Source organism: Metarhizium brunneum, chromosome 1, assembly GCF_013426205.1.
Source record: "Metarhizium brunneum chromosome 1, complete sequence".
NCBI lineage: Eukaryota > Fungi > Ascomycota > Sordariomycetes > Hypocreales > Clavicipitaceae > Metarhizium > Metarhizium brunneum.
The window spans coordinates 5,475,348-5,488,168 of record NC_089422.1 but is presented as its reverse complement, the minus strand read 5'-3'; the positions used below and the strand labels follow the sequence as shown (position 1 = coordinate 5,488,168).

Below are 12,821 nucleotides of genomic sequence, written 5' to 3'. Positions count from 1 at the left end.
TTGCCAGATGATGGCGTCAACTCGTCCCTTGCGCCGCAATACTGCAACTCCGTCTTCATGCCCAAGGTAGATGGCACCTGGCATCTGCACCACCTGACAAGAGAATCATGCTGCTGCCGACACCTTTCTATTCACTCGCGTACCCTCGTCGTACCGAGGGTTTGGCTGCCACCTCAATAGCATGGGGGCTGTTGGATGGCAACGAGATGCATGTCGCGCTCGCTACTCCAAGGCCGGCATCAACCCGAGCGACCCAACTTGCAGACCGGGTGGACTCCATCCGGCATTCATGCGCCTTGGTAGACTGGATGCGGCCCATGAGCGACCATCTTGGTCCAAACATGGTCAGTACTCATGAAGTTCTGCATCTTGTCTCGCAAAGCCGCGGCAAAGCGATCCATCTCGTGTCCGCGGTGGCCATAGTGTGCCGGCACTGGAGGTATGATGCCCCTGAGGACGAGCATGAATATTCCTGCCTGCGAATCAGTCGACTGTCACGCAATAACAGCCACTTGAGCTCGACGATACCAAGAAGCGGTTCCCGAATCCTGTTGGTGGTCAAGCTACAGAGAGGATTGTAAGCGGGTCTGGAATCCGGATACAAGGAGCGCGAGGCTCCACGCATCGCCGTACACATCATCTACATATGCAATATCCGCATTTTGTAACCTGTACGTAGCTGAGCGAATAGATTATTGATCCGTGCTGACAGGCACCCATCAGCGCCCGAGCTGGGGTATCGTCGCGCGCGTCTCCCCCGCACTACACTCCTCAACAACCTATTTCCGAGCGCTTAAAACACTTTGCATCGACTTTCTCTTCTTGGCTTCAAAATGGTCGAGTACAGGTACAGGTACAGGTACTTCTACCGCGTGGAGGATGAATATTCGCAGGCAGTGACAACCAATTTCGAGGGGATATCGGCCACGGGGAGAACCAGCATCAACCTCAGTGCCACGTACGGGGATCAAGCAGACGTGCTCCGATGGAATCTCCAAAATCACCTGAACTGGAGAAGCAACTACGAGTCGCCATTTATTTCGGTCTACGATGACGAAGACGTCGCCTTCTCCATTGCAGAGGGGCGCAAGGAGAAACTGGGGCGACAGCACGTTACCGTCACCAAGATTGATGTTTCCAAGGTTCATGGTCAGATCGAGTTCCGCGAGCTGCGACCTCTTGCCGAGCGTTTGGGTGTATGGATCCCGGATAAGGCGTACCACAACTCGGAGCGTGAATGGATCTTCCTGCACGATATCCCGGACGAGGCCGTGGTGGGAGTGGTGGACATTTAATACGGCGTGGGGTGGGGGAGTCGCCTGTCTTCATCGCTAGATGGGTCGGACTACTTTCCAGAAGAACAAAGGGGCTGGTTATGGGAAAGAGGAATATGGGGAGGGCTTTGGTGGCAGGCATGCAGATGAGAGTCATGGGAGCGCGGCAGGCTGACGGGTGTCGAATCGTGGCTCGAGCCGCAATTTCCACGGGAGACTGATAAGGAATATACAAGCTGAAAACACAGGGAAATATGTCCAAAGTACGCGAGTGTGACTTTGTGTGTACTTGTAGAGTATCAGTGTTGCTCGCCATGTGTATTGAAGCCAAGGGCATGTACCTAATGATTGCCGTTGTATTCATGAGCGGTTTAATCTTTTGAACTGATGTTACAGGTAGCTTGTCTCTTGAGTGAATGAGAGAATGAAAACCGCTCATATCGGCCTACCAGACACAATGCACGCCATCTCTTCAAGCGTTGTCGGAGTCACATAAGGCTATCTGCTTTGCCTCACGGTTTCCTCACACGATTCATAGAGAAACACGACTGATAGGGGGGCTTATTACTTCTGCGCATGAGCGTATAGCAGCAGACAAATCAAGAGACCAACAACCATATCCTAGCCATATTACGGTTAATCTTGACGTATATCCATCCACATATCCTTAACAAGTGCACTCTAACCCACGAAATTGCTCAACATCCAATATCCGGCCTTTATAGCAACCTCCAACCCCATCAAACACCCTATTCCCCGGGGTCTAACATTCCCGGCACAGAAACACGTCTTTCCTTAATCCTACAACGGAGGCGTATCCTGGTGCAGAGTCGCCATAACACTACCCAACCAGTCAACACACGACGCGACCAAGGTAACAGAAAAGCCAATACCACTTACGCAGCAGGGTACCGAGTGCCCTTAATGTCCACCCGCTCCGCCAGGTCCCGAAGCCCCCGTACCTCCTCACCGCTCAGCCGGAGCAGCGCAGCGCCCGCGTTCTCGTCCATCCTACAGGCCGACTTGGTGCCCGGGATGGCAATGACGTCCGGTCCCTGGGCCAGCAGCCACGCAATAGCCACCTGTGCCGGCGTGCTCCCCCGATCCCTCGCCACGTCCTCCACGCCCCCGACCAGCTTCAGGATCTCGGCAAAGTTGCCCTCCGCATACTTGGGATAGAAGCGGCGCAGGTCGCCCTCAGGAATGTCCCGGTACGACCGGAACCGGCCCGTGAGAACGCCACGCCCAACAGGGCTAAAGGCCACCAGCGCCACGCCCAGCTCGCGGCAAGTCGATAAAATATTATTTTGCGGCGATTCAATATCCAGCGTGAACAGGCTGTACTCCCACTGCAGAGCGGCAATCGGGTGCACGGCATGCGCTCTTCGCAGCGTGGCGGCCGAGACTCCCGAGAGCCCGAGGTGTCGAATCTTACCCTGGCTGTTGAAATTTGTGAGACGGGTGAGAAACTCGCCTCTCATGTGGTAGTTAGAAGGGGGAGTGCAAAATACTTCTTCAGCTCAACCATAGCCTCGACTGTCCGCTCAATGGGCGTGACCCCGTCCACGGCATGGCAGTAGTATAGGTCGATGGTGGCAACGCCCAGGGCGGCCAGGCTCTTGTCACACGATGCCTTTACGTGCTCAGGGTCAGAGCGGAACGTGTGCCTCCCGTCGGCGCCGGGCTGGAGCGAAAACTTGTGCCGAGGAAGACGTCGTCGCGTCGGCCTGACCGCGCCAGCCACTCGCCCACGAGGTCCTCCGCGTCGCCGTAGACGTCGGACAGGTCCCAGAAGCGCAGGCCGGCGGCGTACGCGCGGTCCAGGAGGGCCAGCTGCTCGTCCCGGGTCCCCGGTGGTCCGTAGAATCCGCCGAGGCTCCCGAAGCCGAGGCCGACTGGGGCCACGGGCGGGCCGTTTCGGCCGAGGGTTCGTAGCGGAGGAGACATTCTCGAATCGGGACCGTGAGAAGCGGGAGACGGGCAGCGTGTGTCGGATTGAAGAATTGTTTCTGAAGCGTCGACCGGACATTTAAATCTCAGCTAGCAGCCCTGGGGGGATGTGGTAAACCCTATCGGACATGTCTAGCCTCTTGACCGTGTTAGTCACGCCGCTGCTACATGGCAAAACTTGTGGAGAAGCGGTTGTGTGACTACCCAGGGAGCTTCGCCGCATGACATGACATCGAAGGGACATCGAGGAATGGCGGCGGTATCGCGGGACGCTAGTGACCGAGTGTATCCTCGCCGAAGTATTCATCTCCGGCAGTGAGCCCATCTCGCCGGGGACGTAATATTTGCTTTTTTCCAGTGCGTGGCTGCGGCAAGTGCATGGCCTGCCAGCGAAAAGGGGCACAAACGGCAAGGAGGCGGTTGCAACCGGGAAGCCGCGTGGCAACATGCGAATCCGAGAATATGCTTGACGCTTCGAGCCACGGCACTCATGCATATGACACCGCCGATCCTGCATCATCTCTGTATTATACGCAGCCGGGTTGGGAACCAGGTGGTTACCCGCAAGGTGGATATCATGGTCAGCTACGACTACGATTTTCAGCTTTAGTATACGAAGGGATGATGGTGCGAATGGCACAAACAGACACACAAACATGGCTGCAGACATTGTCTCATTAGATGTATCCCGTGTGGTATCTACCTATCCAAACAACAGGTCTAGCATCTTTTCAAATCGGTTCCTATCACAGTTAGTCAAAGGGACACGTCAATACTCAGAGACAGACATACGCTGGCGGTTGAGGAATATAATTGCGCTCATAGTCCTCAATGGTGTCCAGGTCCTTGACCAGATCAATTTCCTCCGGTTTGAGAATTTTCGTCTTGTGGATGACTTTGTATCCAATGTAGAGGGCAGGAAATACAGCAAGCATGGTGTATCTATAAAGGTCAGCAACTTCCCAGCGGTGGATGGAGATCAGACTTACGAGAACAAAAAGTCGGCCACGCTCCATCGGCCCGGCAGAAACACTGGATATCCTCCCACAAACACCATGATGACAGTGGCCACGAGCGCATAGTACGCGCCGTAGGGCATCAACCACGCCTTATAGGGCAGGGAGTCGCGGCTTATCCCCTGGACTTGGAGAGCGCGGTAAAAGCAGAGGTATGATACGCATACGCAGCTGAAATTGATGAGCTGCGAAGCCGTGACCAGCGAGACAAGCCAGTCCAGCACCACGGCTGCGTTTTCCGACAGCTGAAGGAAGGCAAGGAGGGCAAACAACAGCACAAAGCCGACGCAGTAAATGGGTACGCCCTTCCTAGTGCATCTCGCCATGAACTTGGGGGCCTTGCCTTCCAGTGCCAGCCCGTACAAGGAACGGGACGCACAGTAGACGTACGAGTTGCCCGCAGAAAAGGCAGCTGTCAGCACCATGGCGTTGACGATGTGAGGTAGGACAGTGATGCCCAGACGGTTCATGGCAATGACATACGGCGAGCCGGCTGCTCCCGGGGCAGAGTTCTTGAAGGCCGCCGTCAGCTCCTTGTCGTTGTACGGGACAAGGATGCCGACGCATAGAGACCCAAGGACAAAAAAGGCCGTTAGTCGATAGAAGACGGCATTGTAGGCGCGAGGCATGACCTTTCGCGGGTTCTCAGCCTCGCCAGCAGCCATGGAAACGTAATCGGGACCGGCAATGGTAAAAGCAGCCTGGATCAAACACTGCAAGAAGCCTAGCCATTGTCCCAGAGAACCCTCGTAGTAAAGAGGAGCAAAAGCACCAGGGTCGTTCCAGAAGCGGAATCCGAAGCGGTCCCCTTTGGGATTACCGCCAACCATTACAATAAAGGTGAAGATGATGAGCCCTACAATCAGCACCACCTTGCCGATGGCGGCCCAAAACTCCGACTCGCCGTACCACTTGACGGCCAGGAGGTTAATCAGAGCATACAGGACAATGACAATGACTATAACGGCAGCTGTGGGTATGGCCTCGGTCCAAAAGTGAAGAATGAAATTGCAGGCTACGACCTCAAACGGTACCAGGGCAGCCTCCAGGACGAAGAAATTCCAGCCAGCGGCGAATCCAAAGGCCTCGTCCACATAGCGACCAGCAAACCGGATAAAGGGCGATGAGAGGGGCAGGTAAGTCACCATTTCGGCCATGCACAAAGTGATGGCGAGAACAAAGGTGCACCAAAAACTAAAGGCAATGAACAAGCTGCCAGGGCCGCCATTTAAAAGGCCTTTGCCGATTTGAACCTGCAGGCAGCACGACACGGCCATGAGCACTTGACGAACAAGACAAAACAATGGAATCAAGGATTGTACAATTCTTTACGCACATAGAGGGCGGTGCCAATGGTGCCACCAATACCGATGAGTTGGATATGCCGGGACTTGAGCTGGCGATGAGTAGCGTCGTGCTTTGAACCGGAAGACAGAGAGAGTCGGCGGGAAGTCACTGGCTCAGCATGGGAACCGTCATTCAGCTTACCACCAAGGACAGCAGCTTTCTCCTGGTCAGAGTAGCTTGGCGGCGCAGGGCGGTCGACGCCGGTTGAAGCCATCTTGGGCGGTTGGGGCGAGTTAGACCGGGAGAAGAGACGAGCGGTTCACGGAAATAAATGGTCTGGGGTTGGCTGCACGCCCAAGGCCATTCACCACGACGAAATGGGCTCGTCGAGACAGAGACGATGGCTCAATGACGGTTGGAGGCGGCGGGTTCCGGCTCTCACGACTTCACTGCAACAGTCACGACGCGATTGTCCCGGTGGACGGCTGCTGGCCGAAGGCACTCGGATTAGCCAAGACGAAAAAAACACACGTCAACCGGGCACGTATTCCATGCGTGGCCAAGATGTCGGGTTGTTCGTCAGTTCTGAGCAGCAGTCGCCAGATCGCCAACAAGAGTGATGAAGCCGCGAGGGTCGGGGTAAAGCAGATGACAGGACAGAGTCTGGCCGCGATAGAAAAAAAACATGAAAAAAACGGCCAAACGACCCCAGGAACAGGAACCGCTGGTGTCGGCTAGTGTGGACCAAGTCGCGCGCTTGGAGCCAAAATGACGGCGGGTCCGGAGTAGCGTGAGATATTAAAGATGTTCTCGACAACGAGTGGATGACGAGGGCGAAGAGGCGAGGCTGATGCGGGTGGCCAAGAATTGGCATGGACAAGGCGGTGCGGAAGTCTGCTGATTGCAGCTCGATAATGGATTGACTTTTTGCCCTGAACTAGGGTCAGCCTGCATTTATTATGCCTCAAACTTGATTCAGATGCAGCCATTGTACTCCGTACAATATGTGTCTTGACCTGAGAATATTGCATTGGTGTCTCATTGTTTTCTGTGTCTGGTTTTTTTCTTTTTCTCCTATTTTTTGCACGTGCGTGATTGCATCTACCACGGTGGCTCCTGCCAATTCTAGCTGCTTCCCACTCAGAATGCTGACAGACACCCAAAACATCGTCACTCACGTCTGGCGTCCGTCTTCTCGCTTGCGCAAGCATCAGTCTGTCCTTCTCCTGCAGGAAACGCCTTGTCGACGACGACAGGGGCACGAGGCTTGGCTTCGCATGACGTGGGTCGGTTGGTTCACTGTTACTCCATGCAGCAAACTACGAGCAATCAACCTGCAGCCGAGAGTACACGCCATCGACGAAACTGCTTAACGTCAACCTGTTTTTTCAAACCACTCGGTCCAATTGAGTGGTTCTCTGTTTTGACGTGGTGCAAATTAGCTTTCAGCCGGCTCGCAGCCACCTCCAGACACTCGGCCCTAAAGAGGCCTCTCACATCATCTTGCATGTAGCCGGCGCACAATCTCGCCCAGAGAAATCACTCACCACCAGTACCGCTATCCTTCCAGGCAAACGGCGGGCGGAGCTTTCCGTCACAATGCATCTCGACTATCCTCCCCAAAAGTACTCCAATCATTCCAGGCGACTCCTTGATATGTACTTATGTATGTACTCCGTACATGCTACTTACTAACTACTACTCCTGTGGGACCTCAACACTAGTCGGCCAAGAATCGTCAACGGGCGAACGCTTCGCTGGCGCCAGGTTTGCACGGATCTCTTCTTTGTGTGGAGGTGGAGTTGCCCAACCGACGACCGGCGTAACCAACCGAATCATCAGATCAGAACTGTCATCCGGGCAGATCAACAGACACTGTACATACACATGCCACACCGGGCTACACAACACGCGATCCTAACTAATAGACATTTGGTATTCACCGCTTCACTACTGTTAACGCAACACCATGGTCGAAAGCATATACATCTCAGCCCTACCTCTTACAGAGAGTTTCTACAAAAGTTCATCAAGTACTGTAGTTGCATGCGCACCCGCTTCGTAATACACCAACAGAAATTCGTGTTCCATGCGTTCATCAAGACACCTCATAACCCATAAGACGGGTGGTCATGGCCAGGCTCTCGCTTACTTGCCCATGATTAAACCAACAAAACCGCCGGTTCCTCCAGCATCCAGCCTTCATTAGAGTGTACTTTTATTTTTAGCATCGCTAACCAATGTTGATTCTCGCCAGACAACCACACCGCATGACATTGGGTATCGTCCAAATAAAACAAAAAAAATGATAATAAGGAAATTTCGTTAGATCCAATACTCTCATCTTGCGTCCCCCTTTTGCTCTGGTTTACACCTAGCCTTCGTGAAGACTTCACAACTCGTCTCGTACTTGTTGAGCAGATCCTTTGACGGCCTCGGTCGCCCGACTAGCTGCGCTTCCAACCTTGTCGCCTGCTGATGAAGCCGCAGCACTGGCTTCGCTGGCCACGCTGCCGACATTGGACGTTGCCGTAGAATAAATGGCGCTGAGCCTTGACATGACACTCTCGCTAAATGTGGGCTCTTTTCCAATCACCAGCTCGGATACCATTTTGTTGATGGCATTATAACGCTGAGCTGCGGCCGCAGCGACCGCCTCGGTGGCCGCCGTGACAGCAGACCCAGCCGTCTTCGTTGCACCTTCATACCACCCGATAGCCGTGGGCTGGCCATAAACTTCGATGCTCAGTTCAGAGACAACAACGTCCCATGTGTCCGCAACTGCGCCCGCAACATTGACGACTTGCTCCGCGGCGGCATCTGCTACTTGATGAATGGCGTCCTCCGCATCCTGAGCAGCCGACATGACTCCCTGGCTGGCGGCTGTATAGGCAGATTTAACGGCATCATCGGCCGCACCGACTGCAGATCTCGCCGACTTTCCCGCAACCGAAGCCATTGAAGAGGCAGATCCCACAAAGTCCGTTGGCGTAGGTGTAGCCGTAGCCGTAGCCGTCACTGACGACCACGCTGACGAGGCTGCGGCCATGAAGCTTGAATACCTATCTTGCGCCATTCCCAACCCTGCGTAATAGTGATACTTGGCCTGCTCGTAATACTTCTCAGAAGGCGAGGTCGGAGTAGGAGTAGCCAGCTGGAGGGCAATCAGTATACTCTGGTATTGAATCTCTGCCCACAACTTCCCCTCACTCAGTCGCTGGGCCGCAATCGATTCGACTTTTTTCCAGTCGGGAAGATTGCTGCTTTTGGTTGGTGTGGGAGCGGTGTTATAAACACCAGAAGATGCGGCCGCAACGGCGTCGTTGAACTTCTTGCTAGCTGCAGAGACAGCACCATCATAAACGGCGGAAACAGACGAGAATAGTTGCTCATGTACTGGCCTGGATGTACCCTCCACTTGTGCGGAGACAACAGAGAAAGCACTGGAGTAACGATCAGCAGCAAGGGCCACGGCACTAGAATAAGCTGCTTGGGCCGCACTCGTTACACTGGCAAAGGCATTAGAATCTGTGTCGTCATCCAGAATTGGGTGGCGGTCCGCAACCGACTGGGCGGCTGCTCCAAACATGGCCGGGCTTACAGGAGTGTGTTGATCCTCCACGGCGGGTGTAGCAGTTTCCCCATCTTCCTCAGTGGTAGCGAATTCATCCGCAGCAAAATCCGGGACCTCAGTTGACGTCGCATGCGTATCAGCAGCGGCTTCACCTGATAGTATTAAACTTTCTTCGGACTCAGCTAGCGGCTCCTGGTTATCGGCAGCAGCGATAGTGATTGCGGCATCCTCTGCAGGTAGGACAATTGGCTCCTCGCGTGGCTCAAGGGTTGGTGTTTCAGCATCCGCAGTGAGTCCTTCGACACTTGCCTGGGCCGGCTCGTGATCATTTGGCTCATCCACATTCTCCCGCAGAGTATCATCGTTGGGAACACGTTCCGCTTGGCTTTGCTCCGTGGCCTCTTGTATCTCGGTTTCCTCTTTTGTGGCGGCGGCTGCTATTGCTGCCGCGTGCTCAGCAGCAAGGCGCATTTCCTCAGAATCAAAGTTTTCAGTGAAATCATGAGCAAGAATCTTCCAGTTTGACACCTCTTTTAACCGAACCAACTCCTTAGCGGCCGCCGAGGCCATGGTCATACCATCATCCTCAATTTGGTGAGAAAGCTCCTGGGCTTCGAGGAGCGTCGGGTGCGTAACAATGAGCTGCTTCAATTCTTCAGTCCAATCGTTGAGGGCACCTTTCAGCTCATGGTACTTCTGCCAGTCCTTGTAGGTAACACCATCGGTCCAAGCCCACTTCATACCTATGTTTGTCAGGGCCAGGTTGCGTGTTTCATCGAGAATTTGAAAATGAACATCTGCGGCACTTAGCACGGCTTCCTGGAGCTCGGTATCGTAATCTTCACGCCATCCTCGGATCAGCTGCGCTTTCTTCTTAATGGCCACCCCAGCTGATCGAACAGCGGATATTGCCTCTTGGTGAGCATCCGCAATGCCGGATTCTATAATTTTAGAAATATTTTGCTTTACGCTGGCAATTTCAAACGCAATGGTGTCCTCAAGCTGCCTAAGCAGTCCCTTTCCAGTCACTCTAGCATTTTCGTCCATAAGGCTGTGAGCAATTTGTTCGACTTGATCTTCTATGGCGCTAGCACCTTCCTCGGCTTGGGAAGCAAACTTGTTTTGCCAGGTCGCAAGATCACTAGCAACCATTTCTCGAGCAGTTCTGCGCAGTTCACTCTCATTTTCGGTAGCAGCCGGCGCTTCGACGGGATTCCAGTATTGTGGAGGCTCTGTCTTGTCTGAATCGGCCGCAGTAGCCTCTGGCTCCTCAGTATTCGTCGTGGTAGCGGAAGTAGACGGGCTTTGCGGGGGAGGCTTGCTGAAGGACGATGAAATTGATGCTATCGAGCTAGCCCTGCACTCGCTGTTAGCGTTGGCAGACTTAGAATAGGTTCGAATCTTAGCAGCCACGTACGGTTTAACAGGTGCCTCATCCGATGACGCCTTATTAGTAGTGTTAGACTTAGTCTTGTATCGGGCAAGTCGCTCTCCGATACGGACAAGCTGTGGCTCTACATTTTCAACATAGACAACACGCAATTGGGGCCAGACTGCAGTATCCAGGAAAGCATTTGCCTTGCCCCAAGCCCAGGAAGTAGCTGGCAGAGCCTTGGTGGTTGTAAATTCGGCCGCCGCACTGTATCCACGGAGCAAGTAAGGGCGAGCAAACTCGTAGGCGGGCAGTACATAGCCGTTGTACGCCTGTAGCGAATGTTTCCGGAGAGCATTATAGTACGGGCCAACTGCTTCTTCTGCCTTGGCCAGGTGAGGCGCTATCGACTTCTCGTAATGGCCCTTGGTCAAGGTCTGAAGACGAACAAGTTGAGGCTGGCCATTCATCTCCCACTGAGCACGAGCAATGCCATAACCCTTATTGGCCCATGGAGTCCCATATAGAACGACATATCGGCGTGTCGGTGTCAAAACACGGTTGTTCAAGGTGTCGTAGTATGGTTTGGCAAGGTCCACATAAGGCGCGGCGTACTGGTCGAAATAGGGTTGTACATGTGGTTTTGCGGCATTCTTAACGTGAAAGTACGGTTTGCAAATGAAGGGAGAGGCTTCATCGCAGGCTTCGAGGGATGTTGGACAGCGAAAAAGAATCGTGAGGATGGCAGCCCAGGTAGCAATTCTGTGTGGACAACCAGTTAGCGAATTATGAAAATGACAAAAGATTTCTTAAGTGACGGCCAAGGGCCATGCCCCATCCATTATCGAGATATACTGAGAAATTACATACCTAGCAAGTAAACTAAAAGCCCAGCCAAAGAGGCCTCGTTGCTTCACCGTCCTTCTCTTGCTTGTTGCCTGGCCGTTCAGTTTGCCGTTGGCATGGACAGACCGATTGGCGGTGGAATCAGCGACCGTCATAGTTGAAGAAGCTGCTTCCTATTTTCGAAATTTTCTCAGTTGACGGTGCTTATGCTGGCGCAAGCTCGAGCGGTAGCTGCGCGCGGGTTACCGGGAAGGTCTTCCAGCGACACACCGACTTGAGTCTGAGTGAAGCGAAAGGCAAATACGATAAGTCGGTAAACAGGCCAAGAGAAGTAGGTGAGGAGCAGGCCACGTCCAGGTGGTGATTGGGGCAATGGAAAGCAAAAAAGGCAAGGCAAACGAAGATGAGCTTGATTGAGCTTGCCTCAGCCTGGCGGAAGCTGATGGGGAGGAAACCAGAGATCCGAAGCAGGCGGGAAGTCAGGATGATATTAAGCGTCCGCCACCAGGAACCGTTGTCTGTTCACCGTCACAGGCCAGTAGATCAATCGGACCAGGGCCAGCTGAGGAGCTGAAGGAGTCTAGCGGCTGCTGCAGGGGGGTCAACAGGGTGTTAGACAGCGCAAGCTGGCAAGGTGAGGGAGGGAGGGACACGATGCTGCGGCACGACGGAGTGCAGAATGCCGAGCAATATGAGGTCGGAGATCCACAAAGAATGGAGAGTTTAGCTGAAGCTCTCGAAGCGTCAGGTCCGGTTCAATGTTGGCGGCAAATCCAGGCTTCTGTTTCAACGCATTGCAGAGCGCCAGAGACGTCAAAGACGGTCGAGTGTGTGGCGGCGGATGATTGAATGTCGGGGAGGAAACAGGTGATTGAGGGGAGACGCGGTGGCGTTTCGAGTCTGGGGTGGCCTCGGGTGGTTGCAGCATTTAGTACTTGCACAAATGATCGACAAGTATCGTTGACGCAAGAATGTTCAATGTTGGAGTTTGAGGTTCTCTGGCGAGTGCTGGACTACCTAATTGCTACTTACTTTAAGTAATTGGCAAGTATGTACTTAGTAGGTACTTGACGCGCACTTGCGCTCAACTTGACCCTGGAGCTAAATACTACACTACACTCTAAGCAGCCCGACTCTGGTAGTATTCAATCAGATGCTGAGCAATCATCATATTGATCTTCAAATGGGACCGCGCACCACCACGCACCGCGCACCACATGCATCCAGCCCGACGGTCACTACATGTACATCCCGAGGCACGATGGTTCAGTGCCATGGCTCCCGAGTCTTGCATTTCCATCCAGCCATCTAACACTACGACCTTAGTACCTTGTATCACAACATTTCCTGCCTCCTTCTTGTAGCGCGGCTGCGGTAACGCATCGAAGCGGCCTGCAGGCTGCCTACCCAATCAGTTACATGACATCCGAGAATATTCATACTCGCATGCGTGAACCCAAGAAGATGACATTTGGAGCAGCGAATATTTACACGAAGAGGGC

General features: G+C 53.7%; 4 protein-coding genes across 4 annotated transcripts; 1 reads left to right on the top strand and 3 right to left on the bottom strand.

The window, feature by feature from the left end:
- Positions 1–833: 833 nt before the first annotated feature.
- On the top strand, positions 834–1,295 carry G6M90_00g016430 (uncharacterized protein; the record flags this gene model as incomplete). The annotated part of the gene is made up of 1 exon (XM_014693399.1): positions 834–1,295. One exon carries the CDS (start codon positions 834–836, stop codon positions 1,293–1,295), a length of 462 nt encoding a protein of 153 aa, XP_014548885.1.
- A 780-nt stretch (positions 1,296–2,075) lies between these two features.
- yakc_0 (Aldo-keto reductase yakc) lies at positions 2,076–3,221 on the bottom strand (the record flags this gene model as incomplete). The annotated part of the gene is made up of 3 exons (XM_066129784.1): positions 2,076–2,115; positions 2,175–2,750; positions 2,914–3,221. The coding sequence occupies 3 exons, from the start codon at positions 3,219–3,221 to the stop codon at positions 2,076–2,078; spliced, it is 924 nt and encodes a 307-aa protein (XP_065985700.1).
- Positions 3,222–3,927: 706 nt separating this feature from the next.
- On the bottom strand, positions 3,928–5,801 carry AGP2_1 (General amino acid permease AGP2; the record flags this gene model as incomplete). The annotated part of the gene is made up of 4 exons (XM_014693401.1): positions 3,928–3,967; positions 4,017–4,166; positions 4,214–5,493; positions 5,577–5,801. The coding sequence occupies 4 exons, from the start codon at positions 5,799–5,801 to the stop codon at positions 3,928–3,930; spliced, it is 1,695 nt and encodes a 564-aa protein (XP_014548887.1).
- Positions 5,802–7,919: 2,118 nt separating this feature from the next.
- On the bottom strand, positions 7,920–11,474 carry G6M90_00g016400 (uncharacterized protein; the record flags this gene model as incomplete). The annotated part of the gene is made up of 3 exons (XM_066129783.1): positions 7,920–10,458; positions 10,519–11,235; positions 11,344–11,474. 3 exons carry the CDS (start codon positions 11,472–11,474, stop codon positions 7,920–7,922), a joined length of 3,387 nt encoding a protein of 1,128 aa, XP_065985717.1.
- Between the last annotated feature and the right edge of the window lie 1,347 nt (positions 11,475–12,821).